This window comes from Rhinatrema bivittatum, chromosome 1 (genome assembly GCF_901001135.1).
Source record: "Rhinatrema bivittatum chromosome 1, aRhiBiv1.1, whole genome shotgun sequence".
Classification (NCBI taxonomy): Eukaryota; Metazoa; Chordata; class Amphibia; order Gymnophiona; family Rhinatrematidae; genus Rhinatrema; species Rhinatrema bivittatum.
Window position 1 is genome coordinate 757878200 of NC_042615.1, and position 16596 is coordinate 757894795.

At 42.4% G+C, this 16596-nt stretch overlaps 1 protein-coding gene across 1 annotated transcript in view; it reads left to right on the top strand.

Moving 5' to 3' along the window:
- The window catches only part of SLC45A2 (solute carrier family 45 member 2), a 99378-nt gene that overhangs the window by 64533 nt on the left and 18249 nt on the right, over positions 1-16596 (top strand). Inside the window, exons 5-6 of the mRNA XM_029579111.1 lie at positions 5702-5825; positions 9643-9848. Coding sequence (XP_029434971.1) covers positions 5702-5825; positions 9643-9848 — 330 coding nt within the window. The remainder of the gene's footprint in view (positions 1-5701; positions 5826-9642; positions 9849-16596) is intronic.

Below are 16596 nucleotides of genomic sequence, written 5' to 3' on the forward strand. Positions count from 1 at the left end.
TCTCCAGGGAGCTTATGCTTTTCAGCTGTCTGTAGGGTTCCACCTCAGAGAGCTTATGCTTTGATTTTACAAGCCATACCTGGTCAAATCATGCACAGGCCTCTTCTTTTCTTCACCATTAATGGAATGGGGTCCAAAAGCATCCACCCGGGCTTCATTTCTTCATTGCAAGGTTTGGTCTCCTCCTCCTCCTGACACCAATGGGATGGGCTTCACTGGCGGTCGTCTGGGCATCTTCTTTTCTTCTTGCATATTCATTGAGGAGATAGCAGCATCAGTGGAGGAGTAAGACAGGCACCGGTGGGGTTGTTGACGTGTGAGTGTAAGTATGTGTGTGTGTGTGTAAGAGCATTGGAGCCTTCCAGAGTTGTGTGTGTGTGTGTGTGTGTGTGTGTATATATCAGAGAGCATTGGAGTTTGCCTGGGTGTATGAGAGAGAAAGAGAGAGATAACATGGGCACCTGCCTGGGGTGCCCATGTGAGAGCATTGGATTCTGCTTGGGTTGTGTATATGTGTGTGAGAGAGCATTGGAGCCTGCGTGTGTGTGTGTGGGTGTGTGTGTAAGAGAGAGAGAGAGAGAGAGAATGGGTCTGCCAGCAGATCCTAACCTAAACCTACCAGCAGCCAAAGTGAAGAGGAAAGCCCAGGGCTACTGGTGGATCCCAACCAAAGAATTGCTAGAGTCGCCCAGGTGTGTGTGAGAAAGAAAGCATGTGAGTGAACATATATATGTTTGTGTGTGTAGATATATATGAAAGAGAGGAGAAAGTTGGTGCACCTGAATCCCACTAATCCAGGACAACCTCAGGGTGACTGGAAATCAAAAGTTCCCAGGTATGGAAAGCAGGGATTTTTTTTAATCCTTATTAGTTTTCATTTTTGGGTGTTTTTTGATGTCTGCTATTTTGAAATATTATTGATGTTTGGAAAATTATATCGTTTTTATGAGTTTTTAATTATTGGCTGTTATTTTATTCATCCATCGTTTTGAAATATTCTTTTTATTAGTATGTTTTCATTACTATGATTGATGTTTCATGTTCCTTGATTTTATTGTTTTGAGGAATGGCATTTCTACTTTTCCATTGTTGCTCTGCATATAGTCTGGCTTGTTGAAGTTTCTAGTTCATTTCTATTTCTACTTTATGGTCTCTTTATTCTGTATTTGGTGAAGGTCTATCTGTGTTCTGCATGTGTGATTGAGGTGAGGTATCCTGCTAGAGTATAGTTTGTGTAGAGATCTGTAGCTTGTTCTGTTCTCTTAATAGGAGGTGTATTGGTGTTTAGGGCCAGGTATAATATATGCAATGTTGCCTTTCCCTAGTTAGGCTTTTTACTGTTTGAGGGCTGGAGTTAGTGGTCTATTAGTATGGGAGGTGTACTATAGTGTATTTGTAATTCAGTTTATACTGGGCTTTCTGAGGGCAAAGCCCACACCCAACATGCATTACTATAGGCCTAATCCCTTAAACATTCTGAGTGTGGGTCATGATATTTTGTGATATTTTTACCTCAGAAGTCTGTACTCTCAATGTGCTTTTTCATGTTAAATTGATTATAATAAATGCAGGATTTTTAATTGTGTGTGATGAGGGCAGAGGGACACAGGCAAAAGGTTGTAATCCCCTTGCACTGGCCCGGAGAGAGTTTGCCAAAGATCCCCCGCCATTCACCCATCTCCCACTTCTCCAGGGGAAAATGTTCAGAAAAAGGTGGGAGGCAGGGCTTGGGGTTCCTGGGAGTGTGGCAGGGTTGCCAGCTTCCTGGAAACATTATCACTGATACCTTACATGCCACTCCTCTGGGAACTCTGACCCCTGCTTTCCCCAGCAATTGAAATTACCAGGCCCAGACTACAAAAAGACCTCCCCTTGCCCTTCTTGGTAATTTGACCTGTACCGTGCCTTAAAGGTGGGAGGGCGCAATCTCTTCCCCAGCCTCAGGCAGCAGATTGCCTTGAGCTGCCCCTGCTAAACATAAAACAAACAAGTCGTTATCATGTGTATATCTTCTTGTTCTTTTATTATATAGATGCAAAAAGAACAGTAAAAATGTTTTTTCTCAAAACCATGTTTCACCAAAAAATGTATAAAAACACAAGAAGGAGCAAAGGAACACAGGCTAAAGTTCTATTAATAAGTTAATCTATTAATCAGGGATGAAAGGCTAAGGAGAGCAGAGCAATTCTTTATCTTTTCCTGGCAAACAGTGGCTCCCAATGGCCTCAATCAGGCCATTGAATGGGAAACGTTTTGTAGGATTAGTTAATAACTGAGTTTTTCACTTGTTGACCTGAGTGGGCGGTTTAGCTTGGTAGAGAGATTTGGTGGGCAGGGAACAGTTTAAGGTTTTTCCCTTCCAGTTAGGTTACAGTGGTGGGATGAGTTTGTTGATTCAGGTATGTTGTCTTTACATGTGGTCTAGAAGGGAGCTGCTTTTTTTTTTTTTTTTTTTTAACAACTATTGATTTAAAATTCCATTTTTAATAGTCCATTGTTAAAGGAGAGGACTAACAGAGGACTTATCTGATAGTTATCTTGGTTTACATTCAGAACTGGTTCTGTTAGTTTCTGGAGCTAAGAAAAATAAGAAAAGAGTTCTTATCAGTTATCATTTATATGAACATCTGTTATCCTGTTTTGTTGTTAAGATATTATTTATGGTAGATGCAACATTAATAATTCTTGATTAAAAATAAAATTACTCAGTTTTGAAGTATCTGTGTTATGAATGCGCTGCCCGCGGGTCCCCCCGCGAGCAGGCACGAACTCACCATGCAGCTAATCTTCGCCGAGGCGGCAGGACGCCACCCTCGGCCTTCCCACGCGGCCCGGAGGCCGCCCTGGACCTTCTTCAGCCTCCGCGGCCAGAGCCGCGGCTGTCTTCGGGGCTGGGACGCCCCCGACGTCATCTTGATCTTCGCGGCTGGAGGCCGCAAAAGCCCCGGTGTTTCCTGGCGACTGGAGCCGCCCCCAGGGCCTCCAGCAGCGGCTGGAGCCTGCGTTCAGGCTCTCCCCTGCCTTCTCTGCAGCGTCTGATGCTGCCGACGTGCAAACGCTGTGCAGGCCGCTGTCCAGAGTCCTGCACAGCGCTGCTCTGCTCCTGCTTAGACGCGGGGCCACGTCTCTCTACAAGATTTAAAGGGCCAGACACAGGAAGTGTCTGGGCCCCACCTAATGACTGTTTCCTGGTTCCAGCCCTATAAAGGGGCTGCTCCGTCAGTTCTTCATTGCCTTGCATTGTGTTCCACTCTTCGCTCTGGAGGCTCCAGCCTGCCAGAGACTTTGTAAGGTCTTCTCGTCTGCAAGGAGCTCCTTGTCTTGTTCCATGTTCCATGTCATGCCTGAGGTCTATGTCCAGGTTTCTTCGTCTTCGTCCTGGTGTTCCTGCCTTCCTGATATTCTTGCCTTCATGCCATGCCTTGTCTCTGCTCTTGAGCCTTCTGGTACCGGTAGGCCGGGAGTCCCTCAGATGTAGTTCCTGGGTGGGCTGCCTGCCGGTGGACGGTTGTCCTGTGCTCCTGAGCCGTCTGGTCCTGATGTGTCTTCCTGTGCTGTCTCGCTCCCGTTGTGGTCCGTGACCAGCCTTGGGGCTGTGTAGGGCGCGTAATGGACAGGGTGGTCCGTGACTCAGTCCCGCGGGTGGCCTGAGTAGGGCGCCCTGAGAGACAGTGCCAATGTCCTTGCCTTGTGTCTTGCCTTGATGTCATGTGTCTTCGTCTGCCTTATCCAGCCATGTGTCTTGCCTCGGATGCCGTCCGCATCATCCCAGCCATGAATCCTCGTCTTGGATGCCGTCTGCATCAACCTAGTCAAGTGTCTCGTCTGCGATGCCGTCCGCATCGATCCTGGTGTCTTGTATCCACAGCCCTGGTGTCACGTCTTCTGCCAAGTGTCTTCATGTCATGTGATGCCGTTGCATCAACTCCAGTGTTTCCATGCCAAGGCCCATCTGCCCTCAACCTCAGGCCAGGCCTGCTGCTCCATGCTGCTCGCAGCAGGTCTGAAAGGGCCCGGAACGGTTGGAGGACCATTCACCTTCCAACATCCTCGGATGTTTGGCCATGGGAGCTTGCCGGCCTGGCAGAGGGTAGAGTGTCCAGCCACGCGGAGCCACCGTCAACCTCTGGTTCGGCCCTGGACAGCCTGGGTCGGGCTGAGGCCCATGGGCACACTAAACCACCCGATACATAACAATCTGGAATGCTCTAAGGGTTTTCATCTGGTTATATTTAAATTTTGCATTTGTATTTTGAGTTCTGCCTCCCCCCTCTACTCCTGAGGGATGTAGGTTTTGGACCCATTTTTCCATTTTAAGGGAGTCTCAATTGGAAGGAAAATTCCCTTTCTGCCCTCACCTTCTTGGTCCCTTTACAGGGTGACACCTCTAATAACATCTGAAACCCATTTTCATTATCGCACCTCAACCTCTGTAGCGGAAGGGGGGTTTCCCTATTGTGCCAAAAGGGTGTGGGGGAGGGGGTAGACCTGTACCAGCTCCTGCCCTGACCAGCACTCACCAAGATATATCGGTGCTGCAGCATTTTTAAAGATGGCGCCGGCCATCCAGTACTCCCTCCATGTGACAGGGGCCGGCCAATGGCACGGATACCCTGTCACATGGTAAGGGCCATCGGCGCCATTTTGATTAGTGGCAGCCGACGGCCCGGGAATGGGAGATCGCTCCCGGGCCCCCCACTGGACCACCAGGTACCTGTAAAAAGTTTTGGGGGAGGTCGGAGGGTGGGGGAAGCTAAGGGACTAGTTTTAAAGGGTCGGGGTGGGTTTTTTGTTTATCGGCTCAGGTGCAGCTGATAAACAAAACCGCGATCGGGCCCGATGAAAAAAAAACCACATGTGAATCGGAACCGGAATCTGAACCGATTCTGGTTCCGATTCACATCTCAAGTAAATAATTGTATATTACTATTAATGGGGGCAATTTTCAAACTGCTTGTCTTGGTAAATGGTTTTGAAAATTCTCCTCTATATGTGTGACAGTGTGGACAGACTATGTAAATCACTACCTAATCGCCAGAGTATTAGGATACAGTATAGATGCCAGTTTTACAGACAGTATGTGCCAACACAGAGACCAAGAATTAGTGCCAAATGAAATATATATTCTATATATCTATATCTGTTATCTCCCTCCCTTGTCCTTGGAAACTTTAACATTTTTATCCTCACTAGTACAAGCTGCTCTTTCAGACTTCTCCACTACTGCTCTTACCCTTTCAAACCATCATCTCACATCTTTCAAACTTTACCTTCCTCCTCAGTTTCATCTGATCACCACCAACACCAATAGGAATGCCCAGGCTATTGACCTTTTGGTCCTCTCCACTGCTATCATCATTCCTGTTCTTCTCAACCCTATCAGAATCTGTCAGAGACAGTTTATTCCTATATTAGATTTTCTTCCGCACTGAACAGTTTTTTCCCATCCCTCCCCTGTATTGTAAGATGTGCCAATTCTCATCCTTTGCTCACCTTCACAGTTCACCTCCTACATTCCTTCACTTGCTCTGCAAAATGCGTCTGGCTAACATTTCTCTAGTTGAAAAAGCATGAAATAAATAAATGTTGATGATGATGTGTAAGTTCTGGAGGAATCTTTGTAACTCTGGTCTTTATAATATGAATCTAATTCGCTGCTGCTGTTACAGTTGTTTCTTTGGTTTTGTTTGTTATTTCTCAGATAATATACCATGGTAATCCATACGCAGAACATAATTCTGCAGCATACCTTATGTATGAAAGAGGAGTAGAGATGGGATGTTGGGGGATGTGCATTAATGCAATCTCTTCTTCTACGTATTCTTGTAAGTACCAATTTTTTTTTAAAACTGATCTTAAATGAAAGATTTCACAATTTGTTTCTATTTTGCATACTTTGGATATCATTATTGTTATTTTTTTTTCCATAGCATTTCCTACATTTTACTACTGTTTATGGCCTGTTTTGATCATCAACTATGTCAGGGCTTCCCAAACTGTGGTCAGGACCCCAAATGAGGTCATAAAGACTTCATCTGAGTTCACAAGTGTCACAAACAGCAACACTCTTCAAGCACCAGCAGCAGCAACGTTAGTATGGAAGTCAGCCATGGGCCTGGAAATCTGATTGCACTCACATGAATTTCTATAGTAATAGGAAGCTGTGTGTGAATTGGGATTGGGACCATTGCAGGGACTTTGAGCTTGCATTGTCTTGGAGGCTCCATGCTGAGTTTTTGTTACTAATGCTGCTGTCACTTGCAGATCATGGTCTGGCTTGGGACTGGCCATGAGAGGAAGAGAAACAGTGTGAGTGAGCAAGTGGAGATTGCCACTGCTCCTTTCTCCCCACCCATCACTGCACCTATCCAAAATAGTACCCCTGTAATCGGCCTATCTTCTCTACCCACCAATTGTCATCCACCTTTGCCCCACGGCCCAAAGGAAAATGTTGATGCTGACCCTGGTCAGGAAGATTTTTGGAGGAGGGGGCTGTTTGAAGGGAGGGTTCAGATGCAGGATGGATTCAAGGGCTGCATCGAATGAAGCTGGATTGGCTATGAATGGTGAAAGATAGGGAATGATAGATCAATTGGGGGATATATGAGAGGAGATGAAATGAAAGGGATCAGTTAGGGGAATGTGAATGAAGGGTTAGAGGGGAGAGAGAGAGGGGAATAGGAGGAGAGGGTAAGGAGGACATGGAGGATAGGATGAAGGAGATGACAGAGGATCTTTTGGGAGTTATAAGAAGAGCTCAGGGAGAGAGGATCAGCTGTGGCAATGCAAAAATGGATGGAGGGGTGAAAGAGAGGTAATAGGCTGGGAAGATAAGAGGACCTGGAGGATGTAAGAGGGAGTCCTTGGGAGCGGGTGGAGGTTGAGAGAGGGAGTCAGTTGGAGTGTGTACAGATTAGTGATGTGCATTCGTTTGCAATGAAATAGGAAATATCATCTCTATTTCCTATTTCATCACATTTTGGGGGGCGACGAAATGATAAGAAAACCCCACAAAATTTCATGGGGTTTTCTTATCATTTGGGGGGGGGGGGGGAAGGGCACATTAAAAAAAAAACCCAACCCTTCAACTTTAATTAATTGCAACCCCCCACTTGCCTGACCCCCCCCCCCCCCAAGACTTACCGAAAGTCCCTGGTGGTCCAGCGGGGTCCCGGGAGCAATCTCCCCCTCTCGGGCCATCGGCTGCCACTAATCAAAATGGCACCGATGGCCCTTTGCCCTTACCATAGGGGTTATCGGTGCCATTGGTCGGCCCCTGTCACATGGTAAGAGCAATGGATGGCCCATGCCATTTTTTAAGATGGCGCTGGCCGTCCATTGCTCCTACTATATGACAGCCAATGGCACAGATAGCCTGTCACATGGTAAGGGCAAAGAGCATTCGGTGCCATTTTGATTAGTGGCAGCTGACAGCCCGAGAGTGGGAGATCGCTCCTGGGACCCCCACTGGACCACCAGGGAATTTCAGCAAGTTTTGGGGGGTCGGGAGGGTGGAGGGTTGCAAATAATTAAATTTGAAGGTTTGGGGTGGGTTTGGGTTTTTTGTTTTTTTTTTACAACCCAATTCTAATTAATTAAATTGGAAGGGGTGGGGTGGGTTTCAGATATTTCGGGGGCAGCCGAATTAAAATTGGCACAAACCACGGGAAAATGAAATTTCCCATGGCGGGCCGATAACGAAGGCCAAACCGAAAGTTTCGTCCAAATCACATCTCTAGTACAGATTGAGAATGGAGTGATTTTTGAAGGGGTAATCATACCCCTGTTAGTTATTTTGTTCATTATTTGGTCATTCATGTGAATTTTCAAGTGCTAAAATGGGATCATATTGAATAAAAGTTTGGGAAACCCTATCCTTAGTCATACTTCCCTTCCCTTCAGATAGAACTTCTGTTGTTCTGTGGAACACTTTTCTTTAATAAGAAATGGTCTACAAAGCTAAATACTATAATACTTTTAGAGGAACTATATTTCTTAGCTTTGTAGACCATTTCTTCTTAAACAATTTGTTCAGAATTTTTCACAACCAGTTTTCCATTTGCATTGATTTTTTTTCACGTCATCCCTTCTTTTGTGCTATAGAAGAAGGACCATGTTCTTTGTGCAAGCTGACATCACAGCAGCATGTTCTGTGCATGTACTCTGGTCAGTTCTAGATTGACAGATGTATCTGTCAACAACAGAGCACCTCTGTAGATAAAGAAAGGGATAATGAAGATCATACAATTAAAAGTAATATTATAAAACAAATAGGGATGTGAATCGTGTGCCCGATCATTTTAATGATCGGGTTCAATTGGGGGGGGGGAATCTGATCGATACGAGATGTGAATTGGAATCGTTTCTGATTCCAATTCACATCACTAATGAGGCCCGCGCCGATAAAAAAAAAACCCCACCCGACCCTTTAAAATTACCCTCTTAGCCTCCCCCACTCTCCCGACCCCCCCCCCCCCAAACATTTTACACATACCTGGTGGTCCAGGGGGGCCGCGGGACCGATCTCCCGTTCCCACGCTATCAGCTGCTCTAAAAAACTGGCGCCGATGGCCCTTTGCTCTTACCATGTGACAGGGCAAAGGTAGCGCCGGCGCCATTTTGAATACTGGCAATACGGCCGGAGTGCAGGAGGTCGCTCCCGGACCCCCGCTGGACTTTTGGCAACTCTTGTGGGGGTCAGGAGGCCCCCCCAAGCTGGCCAAAAGTCCCTGGGGGTCCAGCGGGGGTCCGGGAGCGATCTTCTGCCCTCCGGCTGTATTGCCAATATTCAAAATGGCGCCAGCGCTACCTTTGCCCTGTCACATGGTAAGGGCAAAGGGCCACGGCATCATTTTTTTAGCGCAGCTGATAGCATGGGAACGGGAGATCGGTCCCACGGCCCCCCTGGACCACCAGGTATGTGTAAAAAGTTTTTGGGGGGGTCGGGAGAGTGGGGGGGGGGCTAAGGGGGTAATTTTAAAGGGTCGGGTGGGTTTTTTTTTTTATCGGGCCATCGGCGCCATTTATATTAGTGGCAGCCAAAATGGTGCCGATGGCCCGAGAGCGGGAGATCGCGCCGGAACCCCCCCACTGGACCACCAGGCAATTTAAAACATTTTGGGGGGGTTCAGGAGGGTGGGGGATTTGTTTTAAAAGGTCAGGGTGGGTTTAGGGGATGTTTTGGTGTGCCGGTTTTCCCGCCCTCCCCCGATTTACGATTTTTCACGATAAATCGGGGGAATTTCTATTGTATCGCGACTCTAACGATTTTTGACGATTTAAAAAAATATCTGACGATTTTTTTAAATCATCAAAAAACGATTCACATCCCTAATAACAAAGTTATATGTAGGACTTAATATAAAAAGACTTACCAAGTCGGTTAATGTAAGAGTGCCAATATATACAGGGACTTTGAGCCATATTTATTTAACACAGGATATGATTATTTTCGTTCATCTAACTTGGTAAATAACTTTTGCCCATAAATATTTTGAGTCCCAGATATGTCTGAATCGCTGCCAATGTAATTATTTCTAAAAATTGCATTTTGCATGAATGTGACTTCTAAAAGAATAGATTTTCCAATATGCTGTTCTTTGGAACTTTCTTTGCTCTGTTGACCTGTGTTTTCTTCTACAGATTTACAGAAAGGCCTGTTACCTTACACAGGATTAAAGGGACTTTATTTCATTGGATACCTTCTCTTTGGACTGGGTACAGGACTGATTGGACTGTTTCTCAATGTCTATTCTACACTGGCATTGTGTTCACTGTTTGGTGTAATGTCCAGCACCCTATACACAGTGCCTTTTAACCTAATTACAGAGTATCACAGGGAAGAAGAGGTGAGTTAAAATCTTAGCAAAGGACAACCTAGTTTAATTTAGAAAAGCATGCATACAAAAGCAGTATGAATTATACTGCACAAAATATCTGTTTTTTTCAATGTTGCAGACTCGTTTATCTGTGGTATATGTTATTTCTGTTGGGGAGGTTGACCCAACAAAACAAAACAAAACAAAAAAGGCCTCCCAGCTTCCTACACCAAGCCTCTACAAATGGTACAGAACACAGCAGCCAGAATCCTCACAAACTCCAGGAAAATCGACCACATCTCCCCCATCCTCAAAGACCTTCATTGGTTACCGATCCACTTCAGAATTATGTATAAAACCATCATGATTATCTACAAGAACATCCATCAACACACTCAACTCGACCTACAAATCCCTTTTAAAAAACACATATCACAGACCCATCAGGGAACACTACAAAGAATCACTACAGGTTCCACATGCCAAAACCTACCATCATAAATCCTACAGCTCAAGAGCTCTCTCATCAGCAGGTCCAATCCTTTGGAACTCCATCCCACCGGACTTAAGACAAGAACCATGCGCTCCAACTTTTAGGAAAAGACTAAAAACTTGGCTTTTTAAAAAAGCTTTCCCAGATCTGGATTAAATTCCCCACTCATCATCAGCATAAACACAAAAGTTAGGAACTGTAAAAAAAAAAAACAAAAAAAAACCCACTAACTTCACACGCAGTCACAGCAACATTTTATTATACTTCACAACAATATCATATCTGATCATTTTGCTACACATCTATATTTTATATTTTATAATATTATACTTATTTATTAATTGATACAGCTGGTTAAAATGCTAATAGTCGTTCTACAATTCCTCCCCTTTCATTTCCAAGTTATTCGTCCATGTTTTTTGTAACTTTCTCACATCCAAAATATTGTTTTAATTTTTGTTAAGTTTCATACTATATTTGTTGTTGTATTGGGAAATGTTCTCTACTTTGTTACTCTCTGCCTTTACCCACATTGTTAATTGTAAACCGGGTTGATGTGATTCCTATCATGAAACTCGGTATATCAAAAATAATAAATAAATAAATAAATAAAATAAAATAAATAAATATAAATAAATTCCAAGCTTCCCTGTCTTAATTGCCAGTGATATCATCCATGTAATATCAATTAGAATGCAAATTTTACGGTTGACTGGATGACAGAGCTTTTGTCATTATACAGTGGTTTAAATGGGTTGCTTGTCTTTCATGGTCTTATTTTGTATGGTTCCATTATTTAAACTAGTAGCAGTGAGCATTCTTAGCTTCCTGTGGAAGGGGATGGGAAAATCTCTGTTTTTCTCTTCTAAATTCTGTCTTGCTGTATTCTGAAAGCTGATGCAACAACAGCATGGTTGGAAACGACCAAGAAAATAGCAGATGAAATAAACCCCACTAAATATATACACATCAAAGAACCTCGTCAATCAAACCCTTGGCATAACGAAAAGATAAAAGAAGTAAAACGAAATCTTAGAAAAAAAGAAAAAGCATGGAAAAAGCACAAAACAATAGAAAACTTGACGAAATTCAGAAAACATTTAGGGGTAGATTTTTTAAAAAAGCGCGTTCCCTCCGAGTTCCCTCCGAGCGGCCTCGGAGGGAACTCTTTCGCCCTCCCCTCACCTTCCCCTCCCTTCCTCTACCTAACCCACCCCCCCGGCCATATCTAAACCCCCCCTTACCTTTGTCCGTAGATTTACGCCTGAGAGAAGCAGATGTAAATCTACGCGCGCCAGCGGAGTGCTGGCGCGCCGTGCTCTGACCCGGGGGCTGGTCCGAAGGCCTGGACCACGCCCCCGGGCCGGCACCGCGCCCCACCCCCAAAACGCCGCGTCATCGGGTCCCGCCCCCGACACGCCCCCTTCCGAAAACCCCGGGACCTACGCGCGTCCCGGGGTTCTGCGCGCGCCAGCGGCCTATGGAAAATAGGCGCGCCGGCGCGCAAGGCCCTGCTCGCGTAAATCCGGGCAGATTTACACGAGCAGGGCTTTGAAAATCCGCCCGTTAGTTTGTTACAAACAAGTAATTCTTGATGCCAAAAAACAATATTTCAGCTCAAAAATTGAAAAATTTGCAAACAACCCATGAGCACTATTCAACATAGTTAAAGATCTCACCAATGATAGAGTCCCCCAAGAACCTGCAATAAATTGGTGAAACAAAATTGCGCAATTCTTCAGTGACAAAATAACAAACTTAAGAACCAAAATCCCAAACACAACAAAACAAGAGATCAAAATGTACAAAAGAGACTTAACACAATGGACTACATTTGGCAAGATATCAAATCTGGAAGTGGAATCCATGCTAAAAAAATTAAATCCTGCCCCGCATATAATTGACACCTTACCTACAATGGACATAAAAAAACTAGCTAACACAGCTTCCCCAATACTAACAAAGATCATAAGCCTATCATTAGTGGAAGGAACAATGCCAAATATACTTAAAAGTGCAATCATCAAACCAATAATAAAGAAAAAAAACAGCGACCCACTTATCCTGACCAACTACAGACCTGTTCTAACCTACTTTTAATCACAAAACTAATAGAAAAAACTGTTCAAAAACAGCTAGCTGAACATCTAGAGAACAATAACATACTGTACCCTTCACAACATGGATTCTGCAAACATTACAGCACAGAAACACTACTGCTATCCCTGACAGACAACATTTTGAGAGGATTTGATAGCGGAAAACATTACATTCTTGTGCTATTAGTCCTGTCATCAGCTTTTGACACAGTAAATCATGACATACTTTTAAGAAGATTAGAGGAAATAGGACTAAAAAACAACACAATTGCCTGGTTTAGATCTTATCTAAATAACAGATTTTTTAAAGTACAGATTAATAACGTAATGTCAGAAAAAATTGGTCTACTAACAGGAGTGCTACAGGGATCAGCCCTGTCCGCGATGCTCTTTAACATCTACCTACTTCCTTTGTGCCATTTACTAGCAGGCCTAGAAATCATTCATTACATATATGCTGATGACATTCAACTAGTTATACTCTTTGACTCAATTGAAAAAACTTTAAATCTAGCAAACATGTACTTAGACATTATCAAGCAACTGCTAAACCAACTGCTAAACCAAATATCAATATTGAAAAAACTGAATTCCTACATCTAGAACATAAAAATATTGAGATCATACAAACTCCAATTATGCTAAAAAATCAGAAAATTGAACTAGCCGAGAAGGTAAGGAACCTCGGTGTAATAATTGACATGGAACTCAGCCTGAAACAACATGTATCACTGAAAGTAAAGGAAGGTTACACCAAACTGATGGTTCTCAGGAAGCTAAAACCGTTATTAACACCAACAAACTTTCAAACAGTACTTCAAGCACTAATTTTTGCTAGCATGGACTACTATAACACACTGTTCTTGGGATTACCATACACAACAATAAGACCACTCCAAATCTTATAAAACTTGGCCACAAGAATACTTACTGGCAAAAGGAAAAGTGACCACATCACTGAAACGCTAGCTGAATTACACTGGCTACCCATAGAACAAAGAGTACATTACATACACTATGCACAATTCACAAATTAATTAATGAAGAAAAAGTGGAGTGGCTGAACACAGCACTGCATGTGCACGTCCCACAGAGGAATCTTAGATCGGCCAACAAAGCCCTCCTAACAATCCCTTCAGTTAGGACAGCAAGACTGACTCAAGTTAGAGAGCAGGCTCTATCATTAGCAGGACCGACACTATGGAACACCATGCCTCTCGAGATTATTTATTTATTATTATTTATTTTATTTTAAGTCTTTTCTATACCGTCGTTTGGTGGGAACCGTCACAACGGTTTACATTAAGGCACATAAAAGTAATGATACTACAATTTGTCCGTATACATAGGTGCCATAAGGTTCGGTAACATAGTTTGTTATCAATGTTAGTTGTTAAATGTGATTAATCATGTCCATGTCTTTCCTTCTCAGTTTTAATTACAGAGCTAATTTTACAAATGTAACTTATCCATTAGTAATGGTGTGCTATATCTTAAAAACTACACACTTAGGGCCTGATTTTAAAAAGCATTTACTAGAGCAAAACTGGTTTTTGCTCGAGTAAATACACTTTACTCAAGTAAGTGGGTTTTTCAAAATTGCTACAATATATGCCATTGAATTGTCCATAGGATTTACTCAAGTAAGTGCACTTTACTCGAGTAAATAGCTTTTGAAAATTGCTACGATAGTATGTCATATTTACATGTGTAACTCCTTTGAAAATTACCCCCTAAGTGAATTTCTGCAGTGTGTATGGTTGTTTAATTGTTCGTGCTTTGCCCATCCCTGGCTTCTATTCTCCCTTCTCTTTCTGGAAGGCTTGTTTAAATAGCCAGGTTTTCAAACCTTTTCTAAAGGTTTTGCTGTCTTTTTGTAGTCTTAAATCCAAGGGCATGGAGTTCCATAGTATGGGTCCTGCCAATGATAGTGCCCTCTCTCTTACTTGTGTTAGTCTTGCTGTTTTGACTGATGGTATAGTCAGGAGGGCTTTGTTTGCTGACCTTAGGTTTCTGTTAGGGACGTGTACTCGGAGGGCTGTATTTAACCAGTCTGCGTTTTCGTTATGTATTAATTTATGTATGGTGCACAATGTTTTGTAATGGATTCTTTGTTCGGTCGGAAGCCAGTGTAGTTCAACCAATGTTTCCGTGATATGTTCTCTTTTGTTTTTGCTGGTTAAAACTCTTGCTGCTGTGTTTTGCAAAACTTGCAGTGGTCTTAGTGAGGTGTATGGTAGGCCTAGTAGAAGTGCATTACAATAATCAGTGTTTGCAAATATCAACGCTTGTAGTACTGATCGAAAGTTAGTAGTTGTTAGGAGTGGTTTGAGTCTTCTGAGGACCATAAGTTTAGTGTATCTTTCCTTTACTTTCAGAGATATGTGTTTTAAGCTTAGTTCAGTGTCAATTATTACTCCAAGATTCCGTACTTTCTCTGCAAGTAGTATTTGTTGGTTGTTTTTGAGTGTGATTGGGCTTTGTTTAATTTCTGTATTTTTCCGTTCTAAGTGTAGGAATTCTGTCCTCTATATTGATTATTAATTCCATTTGGTTTAGTAGCTGTTTGATGATATCTAGATACATGTTGGCAATGCTTAATGTTTTCTCAATTGTATCGTCGATGGGTAAGATTAATTGGATATCGTCGGCATATATATAGTGTGTGATTCTTAGACCAGCTAGTAGGTGGCATAGTGGTAGCAGGTATATGTTGAAAAGTGTGGCAGAAAGGGCGGATCCTTGTGGTACTCCTGTTTGAAGGTTTATTCTTTTTGACGTTGCGTCTTTAATTTGTACTTGATGATATCTGTTACTGAGATATGATCTAAACCAATTGATTGTTTTGTTGTTTAGACCTATTTCTTCTAGTCTATTTAAAAGTATGTCATGATTTACCGTGTCAAAGGCTGCTGACAGGTCGAGCATCACTAGAATGTAATGTTTGCCGTTATCGAAACCTCTCATAATGTTATCTGTCAGTGCCAGCAGAAGTGTCTCTGTGCTATAGTGTTTTCAAAAGCCATGTTGTGAAGGATATAGTATGTTGTTGCTCTCTAGGTGTTCTGCTAGTTGCTTTTGTATAGTTTTTTCTATTAGTTTTGCAATTAAGGGTAGGTTCGATACTGGTCTGTAGTTACTCAGGTTCAGTGGGTCACTGTTTTTCTTTTTTAAAATTGGTTTTACGATGGCTCCTTTTAGTGTCTGGCATGGATCCTTCCTCTAAGGATAGATTAACAATCTTTGCCAGTGTCGGAGCTACAGTGTTGCCTACTTTTTTTAAGTCTACGGTTGTTATTGTGTCATGCGAATGGGGTGCGGGATTAAGTTTTTAAGCATGGATTCTATTTCTATTTCTGATATCTCATCGAAAGTCGACCATTGAGTAACGTCTCTATCTTTCATTTTAATTACTTGTTTTGTTGTATTTGGTATTTTTGTTTTTAGGTTTTTAATTTTCTCGTAAAAAAAATTGCAATATCATTGCATCTATTTTCTGGAAGGTTTTGTGAGGACTCTGGTGTGTCATTGGTGAGGTTTCTTACTATGGTGAATAAAGTTCTTGGGTTGTTTGCATATTTTTCTATTTTAAGGCTATAGAACTGTTTCTTTGCATTAGACTGCAGAAAAATTTCAAACTTTTAAAAAAAAGTTTAAAAACCTGGCTTTTCAAACAAGCATTTCACAAAGAGAACGGAGATTAGAATAAAGATTGATTAAGCTGGCAGAAAAAAAAAGCATCAGCTCTCAGAACGTAATTAAATAGATGTACATATTGTTAGTGTTAAGTCACTGCTAATTTAATAAAATTTACAGTACAAAAGTATTATACATGTAAGGTAAACCTTCATGTATAAATGGACAAGTTTCATGACACTCATCAAATATTATTTATTATGTAACTATGTAACCGGATTTTACTGGCACTATGTTATGTTAATTGATATTACCCAATTTAACTCTTAAATTTACTTTACGTGCCTATCTGTAAACCGTTGTGATGGAATATATTGAACGAAGGTATAGAAAAGATTTTAAATAAATAAATAACTGTGGCATGGACAGTCCCTTTTCTATCAATAGTTTCAACATATTGTTATAGCATATACATCATCTTAAGAAAATAATGACACTCTCCAGGCATTTCTTTTAGAGTGTCCTCATCATGGATCCAGCCCGCATACTA